The sequence below is a fragment of the Balaenoptera ricei genome, chromosome 18 (genome assembly GCF_028023285.1).
Source record: "Balaenoptera ricei isolate mBalRic1 chromosome 18, mBalRic1.hap2, whole genome shotgun sequence".
NCBI lineage: Eukaryota > Metazoa > Chordata > Mammalia > Artiodactyla > Balaenopteridae > Balaenoptera > Balaenoptera ricei.
In genome coordinates, this window is record NC_082656.1 from 33,184,486 (window position 1) to 33,202,422 (window position 17,937).

Sequence of the window (17,937 nt, forward strand, 5' to 3'; positions counted from 1 at the left end):
TCACTTTGTTATACAGCAGAAACTAACACACCATTGTAAACCAATTATACTCCAATAAAGATGTTTATTCCCTGGTGGCGCAGTGGTTGGGAGTCTGCCTGCCAATGCAGGGCACACGGGTTCAAGCCCTGGTCTGGGAGGATCCCACATGCCGCGGAGCAACTGGGCCCGTGAGCCACAACTACTGAGCCTGCGCGACTGGAGCCTGTGCTCCGCAACGGGAGAGGCCGCGATAGTGAGAGACCCGCGCACCGCGATGAAGAGAGTGGCCCCCGCTTGCCACAACTGGAGAAAGCCCTCGCACAGAAACGAAGACCCAACACAGCCAATAAATAAATAAATAAATAAATAAATAATAATAAAAAAAAAGAGTGAACCCTAAGGTAATCTATGGACTTTGGACAATTATGATGTGTCTGTGTAGGTTCATGAATGGTGAGAGATGTTGATAAAGGGGGAGGTTTCTGCAGATGGTGGAGGGTGGGGAGATACAGGAAATCTCTGTAACTTGCCCCCAATTTTTCTGTGAACCTTAAGCTGCTCTAAAAAGTATAATCTTAAAAACAATTTTTAACTTTCTTTTTATTTTACTGTTCTTGCTATATGTATTTTCCCTCCTTTCTGTTCATCTCTTCCTTATCTCATATAATCACTTAGCCAGTATCATGTGGCCACCATGTACTGGAAGATGGGCCATGTGTCAGGAATATAAAGATAAGCATGGTATACTTCAGCCTGTCAAAAAGTTCCAAGCATAAATGAATACTATGACTATATTCCAGGGTAATAAGAACCATTTAGATATATACACTGGGCATTATGGTAACAAAGAGGCAGGATCCTGAATTCTACAGGGAATAACAGAAATGCTAGGGAAAGATTTCCAGAAAGGGCTTCCTCAAAGCAAAAAGAAAGGGAAAGCAGCCTATTGACAGCCCTGAGTGTGGTGCCTTGAGAGCACAGCAAGTTGTGGAGGAAAGATGAAGCACAGGGAGAAAGTAAGACAGGGGGCAGGGCAGGAATTGCCTCCTTAAAGACCTAATGCTGGGTGACTGGGTGGCTAGGAAGGAGGGGATTATGGAGAAGTCTGAGGAAACACTTGGGGGTGATCAGTATGTTCATTATCTTAATTATGGTGATGGTTTCATGAGTGTACTTATGTCAAAATTAATCAAATTCTACAAATTTTAAATATGTGCATTTTACTGTATGTCAATTATACCTCAATGAAGTTTTTTTTGTTTGTTTGCTTTTAACACTTTAATGCCTATCTAAGAATTTTAGACACCCACGTAAAAGTTATGGTAAGCAACTGAAGTAGCTTAGGGAGCCAGTGAGGGATGGTCAGTGGCATTTCACTCCTTATTTTACAACTTTACAAGATGTTCCACACAATTAAAGGAAAGACTTAATCAACTGCTATTTATCACGTTCCTATTATGTGCAAAGAACCAAGCTTGTCCCAAAACACAGAATGTTCCTTTAAGTAAGTAACCTGGATCTTCAATTCACTCATGTGAATTACAGATGTATTCTATTTAAATAAACACTCAAATTTGATACAATCGATAAAGTCACTAAGGTTGTTTGCATTATATAATCAACTTTAATTCCACACAAGAATTATGTAAAATAGTAAACAAACAAAATGCAGCTTACCTCAACATCTGTGTTTGTTTACATTATTTCTCTTTGGTAGAAAGGCAGTGTTCAAAAGTAACACATCCAAAATGCTAATAACCAATGTCAATTAAAGACCAAATAGAATGTATAAAATATAACATGTAAATTAGAAATATGTTTTACTTTTGTCATGTATTACTTACATACAACTATCCAGGGTTCTATGTCCTATAGAGTATGGTATACAAATATAGTATTCAGAAATATGTGAATATCCATTAAATTGTACGTCCTTGAAGCTTTCTTTCAACTATCCTTCATTAAGGGAAGTTACAGAAAAAGTCATAGTAGGGACCATGAAATACCACATAGGAATTTCAAAACAACACATTATAAAAATAAAAGCCTCCAAAACATATTTCACGGTGAAACGTTTCAGAACAATGTGCATATGAACATGCATACATTTGTAAATACAAAGAAATAGGATCAGAAAGTCAACAAAATGTTAAAAATGATCATTTATATGGAATGCAGTGGGTAGTGAGATACAAGGAGCTTCTACATTGTATTCAATATTTTTATATGCTATTTAAATGTTTTATAACAAGAATATTTAGGTGTATTTTAAAATAAGGCATTTTTAATGCAGGGAAATTTGCATGAACTTCCTACAACATTTTTTGATTAAAAAAAAAAAAAAAACAGGAGGTCTCTACCGCAGAAAGTTTAAAAGCCCTGCCCTACAGTGACACCAAATGGTGGCAGATCAAAATACAGTACACAAACATAACATTGTTCAGTTCAATCTCCTATAAACATTATGATTCCTTTGAAGAATTGGCAGCTTAACAGAACTAAATAATGTAGAAACAAATACTCAAAAACCTAGAATTTTTAATCAAAGAAAGTCTAGTATACCAAGTTTCAAATGCAAATTTTAGGTCTCTTTCTAAGCTTCAGCTAAATCTTGTGATCCCATTAAATATTTACATATCTTATTTCTCACACAGTTAACCCTGCCACTGTGAGTACAATGATTTTACCTAATGGCTTACTGATCAGAAGATCACTGCAAATATAAAAAATACAGTCATGTAACTAAAATCAGGTGCTACACAATGGGAACCAACTTTTGGTAAGTAGGCAATATTTTGGGGAAATAAATGAGAAGGTTCTGGGGCTAAAGAGGGAAGGGAAGAATCCAAGAAAAGAGACAGGTAACTGATCCAATGAGTGAGAGTTTCTAGGAAGAATATTTTCATTTCTAAATCTTATTGATAGAAAATTAAGTTGAATAAAGCATGAGGCAAGGACATGTCAAATATGAACCAATTTCTCAGCAAAAAGTTGTGTCCTGGACTATGCAGGGAAAAGAATATTTCAAGTTCAGCACATCGGTTAGTACTCAGCGTCTTCTGCTCAAAACCTAAACCAACAAATAAAATTAGCATGTAAGCTGTCTCATTCATTTCAAGTCACACAGAAAGATATAGAGATGAACCACCTCCCAGAATGCTCCTCTAAAATAACAAAATACCATTTGACTAGAACACTTAGTCTCTCAACATTAAATGACAGCTTGTTCAGACTTTTTGATGGGTTATTGTTTTTCTTACGCCAAAATCCCCTGGAAAACAAAGGACATATAAATACACTATCAGCCACAAAACAAGTCAATAATAGCATTAAACTATTAGGTCCTGAATTCACAGCACTGGATATCAGTTCTAAAAGGTACCAGCCACAACCATGTCAACACCACTACTAGACTACAAGGCACAGACAGGGCCAGCTCTGCAACACCTGAGAACTGTCCTGCTCAAACTGGCCAATGCCCGAGTCAGAAGGGCTGCAGGGAGAATTAGTTCAGGGAGATACCTTAAGATTCTGAATTACCAGTAACAACAGATGAGTGACTAAACCCTTAGAACAATAAAAGTACCCAGGTCTAGTACTCCTGCATTAAGACTGTTTTTTAAAGAATAGAGATAATATCAGGATTAAAGAATTTTGCTTCCAATTTCAAGGGAGAAATCAATAAAAGTGGATATGAAACTCTGTATTACAGGAAACCTGGAGAGAATATAGACATAGCAAATAGTTTAGTGGTTGAAAGAAAGCTTCAAGGATGTACAATTTAATGGATATTCACATATTTCTGAATACTATATTTGTATACCATACTCTATAGGACATAGAACCCTGGATAGTTGTATGTAAGTAATACATGACAAAAGTAAAACATATTTCTAATTTACATGTTATATTTTATACATTCTATTTGGTCTTTAATTGACATTGGTTATTAGCATTTTGGATGTGTTACTTTTGAACACTGCCTTTCTACCAAAGAGAAATAATGTAAACAAACACAGATGTTGAGGTAAGCTGCATTTTGTTTGTTTACTATTTTACATAATTCTTGTGTGGAATTAAAGTTGATTATATAATGCAAACAACCTTAGTGACTTTATCGATTGTATCAAATTTGAGTGTTTATTTAAATAGAATACATCTGTAATTCACATGAGTCAAATTAATGAATTTACATAACTGGATAAAAGCAAAATGTAAACTGACTGGCAAGTAACATAACTGCAGGGTTTTAACTGATTTTTGTTAAAATGAAAACAATGCTAGAAATCAAAATATCAGTGTATAGAACCTGAAGATGAAACAGAGCGAACAGCAAGTCCATCTATGGTGAAAACAAATAAAAAGGCAAGCTTTGGCCCTATTTGGGGTGCAAAGACTATCCCAACCCTTGACTCTTCCTTGTTTATGACTCTGTGATGATTTTTCATCTAGAAATTATTAGCACTTTAGGTTTAGTCAGTAAGTAAAGGCTTTTCTACAAGAGAAAAGTCTTGTAGGAATCTGCAGTTTAGCTTACCTCAAGATAACAGCCAGTCTTTGACATATACACAATTACATTGAGCATATCACTTTAAAAATAAAACAGCATTATGGGAATCTTTAAAAATGTACCTGGTAATTATAATCAGTTTCCTAAAACCACCAAATTTATATCATTTATACAATGTTGATAAATTGAAAACACATCACTCTAATGAATTAGTGAACTTACTGAGCTTTTAATCCAGAAAGGAGAACAGAAAACTTCAAGGCATTCCATGCTGTTCATCATTTTTTGGGTAACTCTCAAGTATTGTTTAGAACTTTAAGCAAGTTTTCCTGTCTTTTGGGGGATGGGTGGGAGTTTGAGAAGTAGGGAAAGCCAGATTGGAAATGGTGAATAATTGATATGGAAAAAAAGGTGAAGTTGAAGAACATTACCGTTTGTCAACCCCTCCCCCAAAAAAGAGTATATAGAAAGTTCTCATTTTTTCTTCAACTGTCTTTCTCCTTTCTTCACCAAAACAATTATATTTTAAAATGTCAGTACAACACAAACCAGAACTTGAAACAATATTTTTAGGAATATTCATAATCAACAGGTAATGAAGCTCTGTTCATATTTCCATAGCAGATAGCTTTCAACAGCGTCACTCCTTTCTCATTATATTCCATTTGTAGTCAGATATGATCCAGCATAGAATGTGTAGAGTCAAGGTCAAGTTTGTGTTGACATGTCCTGAAATGGAAGTGATCCATTTCTGTCTTAAAATCAAAACTATAACCTCTAGCCCTGCTATCTGGGAATATAATTGTTTTAACTTTCTGACCCCTCTGAGCACACCGCTTGTAAATCATACCTCTTTGATGTCAACTCTCGTTTTCAAAGGCAGGCATAACCTGGCTATTTAAATAAACCTGAAATATCTGCAAGTTTGAGTTCATTCTTCTGTGACAATCACTAGAAAGAACATGGGAATAGTTTTAAATCTCTGTGATGATATGCAACATAAAAGGTTACTCGTTAAATAGACATTTTCACATAAGTTTGTGTGTGTTTCAGGCTTAATGTGGATGGGAATATTTCAAAATTATAATTTTACATGTTATGCTTTTCATTCAAGAGTCGAAAAAGATGGGCAAAAATCAAAACTCTAAGTAGTCTGTGGTTAAAAATGAATGCAAATTCTCCCATGTCTCATATGGAAGATGTTGTGTCAAATAGGGATCAAGAGAAAGACAGAGTGATCAGGTGAAAGAAAATAAATAAGGAAATAAAAAAAAAAAGAAAAGAGAAAAAAAAGATGAGGAGGAAAGAGTACTCTGGCGAATTGGGTAAAAAAGAAAAGCATTTTTCTAAAAATAATAAATTTAAAAGTTTTATAATAAAAATTATAAGGCTGTGAACAGGAAAAAGGTGCTTTATTTTCTTCTGAGTTCTATTCTGAGTTTGTGAACTTTGGGTGCAGGATGGAGGGTGAGGGAGGAGGGGAGGTGCTGTAGGGAGGGCTGAGTAGAATGGGTTCATGAAGACATAGGAAGGAGTTTAAGAGTAAACGTCGACAACATGCCAAATATAGTATGTAGACATAGTCCTTTAGTTATCCAACCCGAAATTTCAAAATTATATCAAATACAATTCCATCATGTCCCTGGAAGTTGTTAATAATATAGCTGAAGACTGCAGGAAAAAAATAATCTTATATATTAAAAAAAATGAAATACTACTCTAAAATATCATCATGATGGCTGAGTGTAACCAATCTCAAAATGGTAATTTAATGGTAGAAGGAAAGAGCAGGAGAAAAGAAAGCTTGATAAAAAATCTTAAAGTTATAATACAGCTAATATATAACACTGGAAAGTCTTTTTTCACCTCTTTAGACCCTACCTTCTATAAAGTAGGAGGCCGGAACAAGGTGATTATCAAGGTGCCTCAAAGATATTCTAAAACATATTCATTTTTCACCCTCATTGCCAAGAAAGAGACTACATTTCTAATTTCAGAGTCTAAAATATGAGATGAACTGAAGTGAATGATTAGAACGAAAAACTGAAGCTACTCTTGCAATATGTTGGAATATACAGCTCTAGAATAAATCACAAATATACTCTCTAGTCTTAGGAGTGCAGGTTTCATTTTACATTTTGACATTAAAGACAGAACTTAAAAAAAAAATCATGTTTATGCTTTTGAAAAAAATCCTTGGACTTCATTTACGGCTAGAATTTCAATATATATTTTAAAATCAAGATAATTTCCCATAAATATCCTCAGGTTTAAAAAAAGAAAGCAAGATGGTTTTTGAGCAATGATGATGTGAAAAGCCTTACATTTCCTTTTCTCTGTTTTCCCACTGTATAAAAATCCCCTCCAAAGAGAGCTGACACTGAGAAACAGTACTTACCACAACAGCAAACTGCTCGGGTTCACATAAATTGTTATAGTCACTCTTGAACTGAGACAGTGAATTTAACTGTTCTTGATCAGGAAGATGCTTCATTAAGTTCTAAAAATTAAAACCAAAAGAAAATATCTTCACTAATTAATGTGCTTCTTAAATTCTAGGAAAAATTTTTAATAAACTATGGGAAGGAAATCATTGAAGAAGTTAATCTTTAGTTTTATTTCTAGGTAACCTCCCTAATATTAAACCTTAAGCTACATTCTCTGCATCTTGAAAGCAACCAATTTTCCTCTTCTCTATCCAGGGTTATTATATATTCAAATCAAGCAGTACTGAATGTTTATTTGATTAGCTATGTAATGGAGAAAGAAGAATTCAACCTATACCAAAGGAACAGCTTTCTCACCTGGATAAATGTGATCAATTACATTTCAGCTTTAGGGAATTAAATGTCAGAAATATCAGGCAAAGCCAAACATATTTTAACACTTCACTCACGGGGATAAAAGAAATCATCGTATTGCTACTAATAGGCAAGGGAAAGAATGGAAAAGAAATCAAGGGAATTGTAATGACAGCACTTGCAAGATTTAACCAATATGATTACAGTTTTAATAATAAAACTGAAGATATCTCTAAAACAAAGACAAAGTAACTTTTCTGATGTGAAAGAAAATTTGAAAAGGCATTGAAGACACAGGATGATACACCTTGCAGATGAAAGCATATAGAGAGAACTTAAGTGCGTGGCTGTAACAGCCCTTTGCCTATATCATCTGCAGCCCAGAAACCACAGGTTCATTTGGTTGTTCTGGCTCCTTTGTCCATGCACAGCCTTTCCCAAGCCACACACTTAGACAACAGAAACACTCCCAATGGAGAAAGACCAAGGGAACACATATAATTACGCTTCCCTGTTAAACCATCCCTTAGACAAAGTCTATATAGATCCTTTGTATCAAAATATAATCGACTATGATAGTATTATACCGAGTTAGTATACTGATATTAAAATTAAGAAAGAAAAGAGTGGTTGGTGCTCACAATTCCAAATTACACCATCAATAAACTCTGTACAAGCCCAAAGTCAAGTATAAATTATAATTAACCCTACATCATGCTGAATATATTTGAGGAAAAAAAACCCCAAAGGTGTTATTAGTTAAAAAATAATGTTAGAGAATGTTACATATCAAAGAGTTAGATCAAAGAACAAGTTTTTGACTCACTGTGTACCCTTGGACATAAACTTGATTGACTGGCCAAAAACAAACAAAAAAGTGGCAATTTAAGATCATCCCTAAAAAAAGTATTCACGATTAATACTATCAAACTGAATAAAAACAATAAAAGTATTTTCCCATATAAACAGAAGTTTCTCTTAGTAGAATTGCCTGAGACCAAAACACCTGGTTATTAATATTTTCTTTTAATCATTCTAGGTGACATCTGATCTATTTGTTACATTGGGCTTCTGGATTTCTTCAGCATCCTTTTAGATAATCATCATATCCCCTTGAATATTTTTAGTTAATATATACTTAAGTTTTAATCTTTCATCACAAATTCATTAATTTTTCACTTCATTATTTTTGCTTTCTAAAGTAATGAAACTATTGTGATTTGTAAGAGTATAGGCCTGACCTTCTTTTGTCTCTCCCTTGATCATGTTTCCCATCCTAAGCTCCCATCGAACTAAATTCTTCATCTGCCCCCACACACCCAGCTTTTCCCTCACACGATCCCTCTGCTCTTTTCTACATACATGCCATATTCAACCTTTAAGGACCCTTACACACAGATATGCACACTTAGCACATTATCTAGTTCTAAAACAATCTCAACACAGCCATATTTATCCTGTATTATAGTTATATATAAATGCCATCTCCCTTGCCACTCCAGAAAGGTAAAGTCTATGTCCAATTGAGCCTAACACCATGCCCTGCACATGGTGAGCACTATGAAATACGTGCTAAATTAATTAATTAATTAATTAATTAAAGACTGATGGGACAAAGGTAAATGGGTAAACAATGAGGTGGAAAAATAACATGCAAAGATGACATCAATACTGACATCTTGTTATATGAATAAATAACTAGATATGCCATAATAAGATCATGACAATGAACAAAGCCTACCAAAATAATGATTATTACAAAGTAATGCTTTTTCCATGCCCTGTTCAAAACAGGCAAGTTCTTCACTTTACAATTAGAAAGTATTTTTAAAATTAAAAACAAGTCTTCAAATAGCATAAAATTCTTATTGTTAATGAATATATGAAGACTTTGCATATGTCCAAACTAAATTTTTAGATTTTAAATTCATAAGATTGGTTTTATATTTAGCAAATGTGGTAACCAGAATAATGCCCCAATCCCACTAAGAGGTTCACACCTAATCCCCAGAACCTGTAAAATATTAGGTAACATGACAAAGGGAATTAGGGTTTGGGATGGAATTAAAGTTGCTATCAGCTGACCCTAAACTAGAGCGATTATCCTGGATTATCCAATGTGCCCAGTGTAATCACAAAGGTCATTAAAAGTGGAAAAGGGAGAGAATAATAGAATAAGAGGAAGATGTGACTATATAAGACAGGAACAGAGAGCTGCAACATTGCTGGCTTGAAATTAAAGGGAGGCATCCACCAGCCAAGGAACGCGGGCAACCATGAGGAGCTGGAAAAGACAAAGAAATGAACTCTTCCCTGAAGCCTACGGAAAGCAATGCAAGTCTGCTAACACCTGGACTTTGGCATGGTAAGGCCCACACCAGACTTCTGTTCTACAAAAATGTAATACATTTGTTTTATAGTAAGCCAATAAATTTGTGGTAAATTGTTAAAGCAGTAATAGAAAACTAATATATTAATAAATTATATGGAACTGAATGTTCTTAGGACATGAATTTTAAAATGCAAACTTTTTTCCATCTCAAACAACAAAAGCCACATGATCATCCAAAATATTCATATAATCAAGTTAAAAGCTACTCTGTAAATATTTAACAAATACATTGTAAAAAATACATATGCATTAAGTAGAAATATTTTATTGAAGGGACTTGGAAATCTACTCTCAAGAACAAAGCACATTCATGATCAACAGGAATAAAGACAAAATGTAGTAAAGAGAAACTAGTAGAGAAAAAAAAAAAGAAAACTCTTGAAGAAGGTTTGTTGAATTAGGTAGTTTATGAGTCTGAGACTCAGCACAAATCACTGATGGGATTATATATTACCACCACACTTAGAAGATAGGACAGACAAAACCAAGAACTTCCAAGGATACCACTTACTGATGGATTAAAACATCTAGAATATTTTTAATCAGTTGTTAACACTAACTAATAAGAATAAAAGATAGCAAACTGAAGATATTATTCTCTCACTGTATGATTTGTGGTCTGCTTCTCCAACTTTAAATTCTATCAAGACATGCATTACTGTACCTTATGTATAGAATTCAGCAAAGTAATTCTGAAACCATACTAGCATTCGTTAAATAATCCTGTGAGTAGAAAATATTTTAAAAATCTTCCAGCCTTCTGAATGATTCAGAATACCATGCAAACAAATTTCTAGAATTCATGGGAACACAAATGACTCAGGTAAGGGTTGTTAATCAAGGTAACTCTAAATAAAGAGAAAATTTCCTCAGTCTTCTATACCAAACAATAATACATCTTTATAAGACATATAAGCCCAAGAAAAACACATTCTATAAGGATTATACAAATAAATTTAAATTAGCATGTTACTAGTCTTAACTGTAACAAAAACATAAACATAAGTGTAAAAGTAAACAATCTGCCTTTCAAAAACAGTCATTTGAAATAATTGAAATGTAATCATTTGATAGTATTATATTTAGTTTGCAGTTAAGAGAAGATGCAGAGCTTTATCTCCTGGCAATGCAGAAGTTATGCTCAAACTAATTATGCAGCAATGATTTTCCAGTTGAATGATTTAGTTTAAGAATTTTGCTTCACTTACAGATTTCTATTTAATGAGAAGCTTGCAATGAAATATTGGAATTTAAGCTCTCTGCCTGTTTGTTTACCTGAATCATAGACTCTGCCAACTGTGTTTCATCCACTTCCAATATCATCATTTTGATTTCCTCATATGGCACCCGAAAAGAACTCAAGAAGATTGCTAAGAGGAGGAGGAAAAAAAGAGGTTCATAATGAAGAAGGTAAGAAAACAATTTGAGATGTAGTTCTATGTATAAAATCAAAAATAATTCATAAAGTGAGAGATTTTAATTATTTAATATAATTACTGTGGGGGAAACTTTCATTAGCACATTTTATACCCTTCTCCAGTTCTAGAACTAGTGTTTAAACAAGTCCTATATTATTATGCTGGTTCTGAGGTTGATTTTTAATGCTTAGTTATTAGCCTAACATAGGAATGGTGCCAATTTTGATGTGATTTTAGAAAACTGAAATATGTTTAGAACACTATAGAGATATCACATTGTAATGAAAAGAATCATAAAACCCCAATATGTACATGTAATATTTATCTACACATGTGTGTTATTAGCCTGCATAATATCTTCTGGCCTTACTAAATAGTCCAGAAAAAAAATTTTTTTAAGAAAACTGCTAAGCAGTGCATTAACACTTTTCCAAGTTATAATAGCACTTCACTGTTCAGAAATATTGTAGACAATATGCCAGAGAAATACCTTTTTTATGTAACTAAAGCTTAAATATGCAATATTAGTACACAAATTTCAATGGAAAACTGTCCAAATGGACTAGATGGGATAATATGTTATTACTGAGAATTTCAACATTATTTACATTTTTATACCTCATACATCTTATGGTAAAACACAATGATCTCAAAAGTATATAAGAATATTTTCATAGCATTAGATTTAAGGCTTTTACTGTTTCCCCCCTTATTCTACTAGTATTATTGTTTCTTCTGTCCAGTGAAAGATGTCACTTCTTGAACACACTCAGACCTTGCTACCACTACCTACTACTTTGTTTTATATACCAAACATATCATTTTATTTGTAGGTATTTTCATATAAAAACACTATTTTACATAAGATAGAGAAAACATGATCTCTTCTTTCTTGGAGCAAGGTTGTATTCCTGAGGATACCATGGATCAACTACAGATGAACAACGAGAGCACCATCTGTGTTCTTATCATCAGCTTCATTCACACATTTTGAACTCACACAGTCATAAATGTGGGATAATAGTGCTAGAAATTATAAATGTGTATAATCCTCAATATCCCAAGAATAAGATGGAACAAAGGAGCTAAATTATATTGTAAAAGATAGAGATTAGTGGAATTATAAAAGGATAACCCCGTAGTAGACACTAGAAAGCACAAAAAGATAATAACTATATGATCTCAAAGAGATAATCAATGAATAATTGATATAGAGGGAATAAAATCTAAATCTGTACATCATGTAAAAACAAGTTGCATATGATTGTAGGATTAAATGTAAATATTAACAAATAGGAATACTAAAAGAAATTTAGCATGGCAAATTAGCTCATTTATGGTTAGAGAAGAACTTCTTAATCATAAAAATCAGTGAAAAACATGAAAAGATTGATATCTGACAAAATAAAAAGAAAACACTGAAACAATTAAAAGCGCTTAAAACAATTAAAAAGCAAGGAAATTGGGGGGATGAGCCTGCCTCAAAATTCAGAGGGCTTTCTCCCACTTCATTTAGAATACAATGAGGTCCAAATAGGAAAATGAGAAAAATGTATGAAAACTCAAAGGAATAAGAAAAAAGTTACAAAAAATAATATATAATATGTAAAACATCAGAAGTAAGCAAATTGAGAAGGCAAATTGTTAAGATAGTACCTGTATTGCAAACTTAGAAAGATAGTAAGATTAATCAGAATCCTTAAAATTCCCTTTGAGAGACAGTAAATTCTACTCAAGAAACCTAACCATGGACACAATAACAAAACATAGAAAAGGTTATAATGTTAAATGGAAAGATTAAAAGAAAAGAATTACACTGAGGCATAATACAGTAATTGAGAGAAAGAAATTATAGTTTTGTATTTCAGGCAGCATGGCAAAGTGGACAGAGAACCTTGAAATATTTTTAAAAAGTTATTTTTTATCTTAATCTTAAATCTATTTCTGAGCCGTAGTGAAAGAAAGGAAAATAGAAATCCTGGAGAAAATGAAATAATTACTTAAAGAAATGAAAGAAAAGTTTGAAACACTGGACAGGAAAGAAAAGAACATTAATAAAAAGAAACAAAGACTTGAGGGAGAAAAAAACTTTAGAAATAAAAATATATATATTTAGCTACTGAAATAGAAAACTCACATGGATTAGACATCAGATAAAGAGAAAACTGGTGACATAGGCAGAGAAGCTACCCAAAACACAAAGACAAAGAGATGGAAAAGTACTAGGTTAAGAGACACAGAAGATGAGTAAGGACACCTAAAAATGTCTTCTTGGAGTTCCAAAAGGAACACATGCACATACACACACGCATGCACACACACACACACACACACCACAGAAGAAGCATAGTTAAAGAGAAAATGTCATTTTCCAGAATTTTAGAGAGACAAATCATCAGAACAAGGACGCTCAACAAGTCCTAAACATAATTTTTTCTTTAAAGCTACATTAGCTTCTTGTAAAACACCAAGCATGGGAGAGTTTGTACAGTGGGAACACTCAAGCTTTGATACTGGAAGAGAAAATTGGTACGAATGCAGAACAGGTATATACTTAGGGTAGGGGTATACTTAGAGAAAAGCCAAACTTTTTCTGTAAACGGCTACATGGTAAATATTTTAGGTTTTGTGAGCTATACAGTCTGTCACAACTACTCAACTCTGCTATTGCAGCCCAAAAGCAGCCATAGATAATATGTAAAAGACGGCCCTGGCTAAGTTCCAATAAAACTTATTTAAAAAAACAGGCAATGGACGACATTTAGCCTGAGAACTATAGTATGCCACATCATTAGTATCACCAAAAGTAGGAAACAACCCAGAGGTCGAATGAAATAAAGTATAATATTTAAAGAATGTTATACACACTAAACTGCAATGAAAATGAATACACTATAGCTAGATGCATTAACATGGTATGATTTTATACATGTAATATTCAATATTAGTCAAAACCAACAACTTATTGTTTAGGAACATGTATGTGGTCGGTAAAACTGTAGAGAAAAAAGGAAGGGAATATTTAACCCAAGATTCAGGATAAGGTTACTTCTCACAGGAAGGGGGATAAGATTAGAGAGGGTCGTATATAAGTCCCTAAGTATTAGTAATGTTCCATTTCTTTAGGTATGAATGTTTGATTTATATATCATGCATTTTATATATTCTCTCATATGTGTAATATGTCATAACAATATATTTAAAACAAATTTAAATGAATAATATGAAAACAAAATGCATCTGGTGGAAAAAGGTGACATAGTGTGTGGTAAAGGATTAAGTTTACCCAAGTAAGGTCTGGCTCCTATGAGGTACTCTGTAAGCCCTTGGAATGCCCTGTGTGATAACAGTGTCTTTGTTTACTGAGGGCATTCACTGGACCACACCAGACAGTCTATGCTAATAATGTGATTTATGGTGGGGGCTTTGGGTCACACAATATTAGCTTGAACTGTGGAGGGGCTGGGAACTAAGGCCATCATATGGGGGTTCAGCTATAATCAAGACCCAGTAAAAACTCTGAACACCAAGGCTAGGGTGAGCATCTCTATTGGCAATAATCTGTGAGAAATGTCACATATCGTTGCTGGGAGAAGCTACTACTGTCCATGGCTCCACTGGGAGAGGACAACTACAAACTTTATGCTTACAACTCTCCTGGATTCTGCCCCACATGCCCCTTCCCTTTGCCAATTTTAATCTGTACCATTTTTCTGTAATAAACTATAACCATGAGTAAAACAGCTTTCAGTCAATTCTGTGAGTCCTTCTAACAAATTATCAAACTTAAGAGTGGTCTTGGGGACCCCCAAATTTGCAACTGGTGTCAGAACTGAAGGTAGTCTTGGGGACCCCCTAACTTTGCAAATAAAACAACTATATGATCTCACTTATACAATTATGTAATTATATAAACATAAATAACATAATGTACAATTAATAATACATGTTTAACAACATACAATAATACATGAAAGAAAAAATTAAATGTGAATAGAAAAATCTATTTTGCAGACAGACGTAACTTATTCCTTAACTTTCTTCTATATTTGTAATTCATCCACTACTTTCAGGTATTATTCCATAATTAACATATATATTAAACAGATATATTTATAAAGATTGAACTATGGGTTTTTTTATAGTTTATGAATAAGTTTTGGGGAAAACATTTGCTATAACTAAGGGCAAATAAACTACAGAAGAGTTGAAAATGGCCTAATGCATAACACACAAATCAGAAAACAAGCATAGACCTTTAAAAAGAAAAATTTAAAAGTTATTGAGAATAATGAGATACTCATTTAAAGCTTAAAAAATATCCATTAAACTGAATCTTTGTACTAACATGCATTTTATCCTTCAAAATGTGATTATATTGATCCCAGTGGGAAGCTTTGAATGCAGTGAAGGGGTGTAAAGTGTGCAGATTTTGGAACCAGTCACACATGTTTTCTGCAAGGGAACTTATAAATATTTAAACCTTTACATTAATTCCTAGGTTTCAGGGTTCCTCCCTTTATAGCTCTACTACCCACTCCAAAAAATCTGGTAAAACATATGAACCTTGTAAAACTCCCGAGCCATCTCTTGATCCTAGAATGGCTAGAATTCTATCTTTTACACTGAGCCCAGAGTCTGCCAAAACCTTTACAAACTCAAAATATAGGGATCCCAACCCACCTTTAAATAAATAGGTAAATAAATCTGTGGATTTTAGATCCTTTCCTCAAAACTCTGTGAAATATTTCAGTTAAGGGAAATCTAAGAGAAAGTATCTTAGATTTCTAAGTGATATGAGAGTCTTGTCACCATCACAAGACTCTTCTCAGAATTCAGTATCTCAGAAGACTCTGAATTTCCTAGACAAAAACCAGCTGTGAATCAGACTATAATTACAGTAAAGATTATAGGCTGCTAAAGCTTCTTAAAGCTTAAATCATAACACTTGCTACAATCAGAGAGGGTAAGAATAATCTGAGATGGATTACCTCATAATATGATGACCTGGTATGAATTCTGACCTTTTGATCTTATACTTTAAAATATGTATAACAATTAAATGAATGGATACATATGCCCTAGCTACAGCAACCCAGACAACAATGTCCTTCTTTATGATAATATAATTTTGTTATCTCTAAACAGGAATAAATATGCCCTATCCCTACAGGCCATTTTCAAAATCAGCAATCTTTTTCAAGTCACTAAACTGCTACACCCACCAGAACTGCTACACTGAACTGCTACCAGAACTGCTACACCCACCTACTTACAATGTCAATACTACTACCTACATGATGAGACTGTAGTAAAGGTTAAAGAGCCAAATACAGAACTAGCACATCAGCTATTACAATTAAATTTGAAATCCCATTTAGCACATGTGTGTAATATGTAAATAGAACCCTATTCAACAAGTCAATTATTCAACTTTGAGATGGCTATTTAGGCTATCTTATCATGGCTAACCCATCTAAAAAGAATTATACTCAAAATGATATTTCTTTAGGACACCTACCTAACAGGACAACTTGTAATGCAGGTCATAAACATTTTTTAAGACAAAAATCATCTTTCAAATCACAGAGTATAGAACTTTTTGACATTATCTAAGTTACTAATGCTTTTAACAGAGACAATGTTCCTTTAAGAGGGAAATTCCCTGAAATATCTGTATCACATAACAAACCCCAAAATTTCACTGGTCTAACCTCCCCTGCAAAACACATTTCTAATTCAGACTACATGTCCATCACATACCAGGAAGACAGGCTCTTTTACTTATCACCCTCATATCGGGATGATGAACACCACTCTGGGTGTGGGGCAGAGAGCTCTAGAGCTGCTCCCATCAGCAATTAATGCTTCCACACAAAAGTTACCTCATTCCCACTGATATTTTCATTGGCCCAAGCAAGTCACATGGTACCACCTAACTTGAAAGGGGCAGGTATGTGCCCAGAAATAGAAAACTGTGTATTGGCCAATAGCACTAATGTCTGCACACTACCCATGGGGATCCTGTCAGGCTTACACTGCAGAAAAAGAGATGGCCCTCTGCCATAGTGAGTTGCAAAGCAAGAGGGTTCCAAAGCTTTCACAAAAGAAATGTCAACTCTGCCTTCTCTGTACACTAACTTAACTCCCTCTTTAATCAATAGCATGGATCTTTATCCTCTCATCAAGAATTGTTTTGTCCCAATACTTGCAAAAAGCTCACTTGAGGCATGTAATAATTGAAAAGCAGACTAAAAGCCATGTTAGCTCTTCATGCCTCTAGACTCTCCACATTTTATCCCTCTTATAGCAACAGAAAAGTAATATATCCAGATCATACTATCTCAGTTCCAAATAGAACTATCTTTGATGCATTTAAGATGCAGTTAGAAATCAGTCAGAAGCAAAACTATTTGCCCTCTTCTCCCACAATAATTCAGTCAGGAAAACAATTCAATACTAAGAATTTAGCTCCTGTAACAATAATTAAATCTAAAGTATTTCCAGTCAGTACTTTTGAGGAAAGGCTTTGAACTGCTCAGATGGGATAACAGAATTCATTTTAATCATCATCCTTATTTCCATTAACATTCCAACCTCCTTTGTGTGTGATCAAGTATCACAAATAATAGAGATTCAGCAGTATAGAAGAAATAATCCACTACCAATTTTTTTCAAAATATTATGTCATCACCTAAATTCCATAATTCTTTACTGTTATACTTAAAAGAAAGACTTTAAAGGGTAGGTCTCTTTTCAGTTACGGGAAATATATTTCCCTTTCTTAGTTTTATCTTCTAATATGCATTAATCTTTTGAAGAATTTAACTCATA

The 17,937-nt window shown here is 33.7% G+C and overlaps 1 protein-coding gene across 1 annotated transcript in view; it reads right to left on the reverse strand.

The window, feature by feature from the left end:
• Nucleotides 1-17,937, reverse strand: part of DIAPH3 (diaphanous related formin 3) — a 569,503-nt gene that overhangs the window by 289,381 nt on the left and 262,185 nt on the right. The window contains exons 19-20 of the mRNA XM_059903469.1: nucleotides 10,961-11,055; nucleotides 6,891-6,992 (exon numbers count right to left, since the gene is read on the reverse strand). Of these exons, the coding sequence (XP_059759452.1) occupies nucleotides 6,891-6,992; nucleotides 10,961-11,055 (197 nt within the window). The remainder of the gene's footprint in view (nucleotides 1-6,890; nucleotides 6,993-10,960; nucleotides 11,056-17,937) is intronic.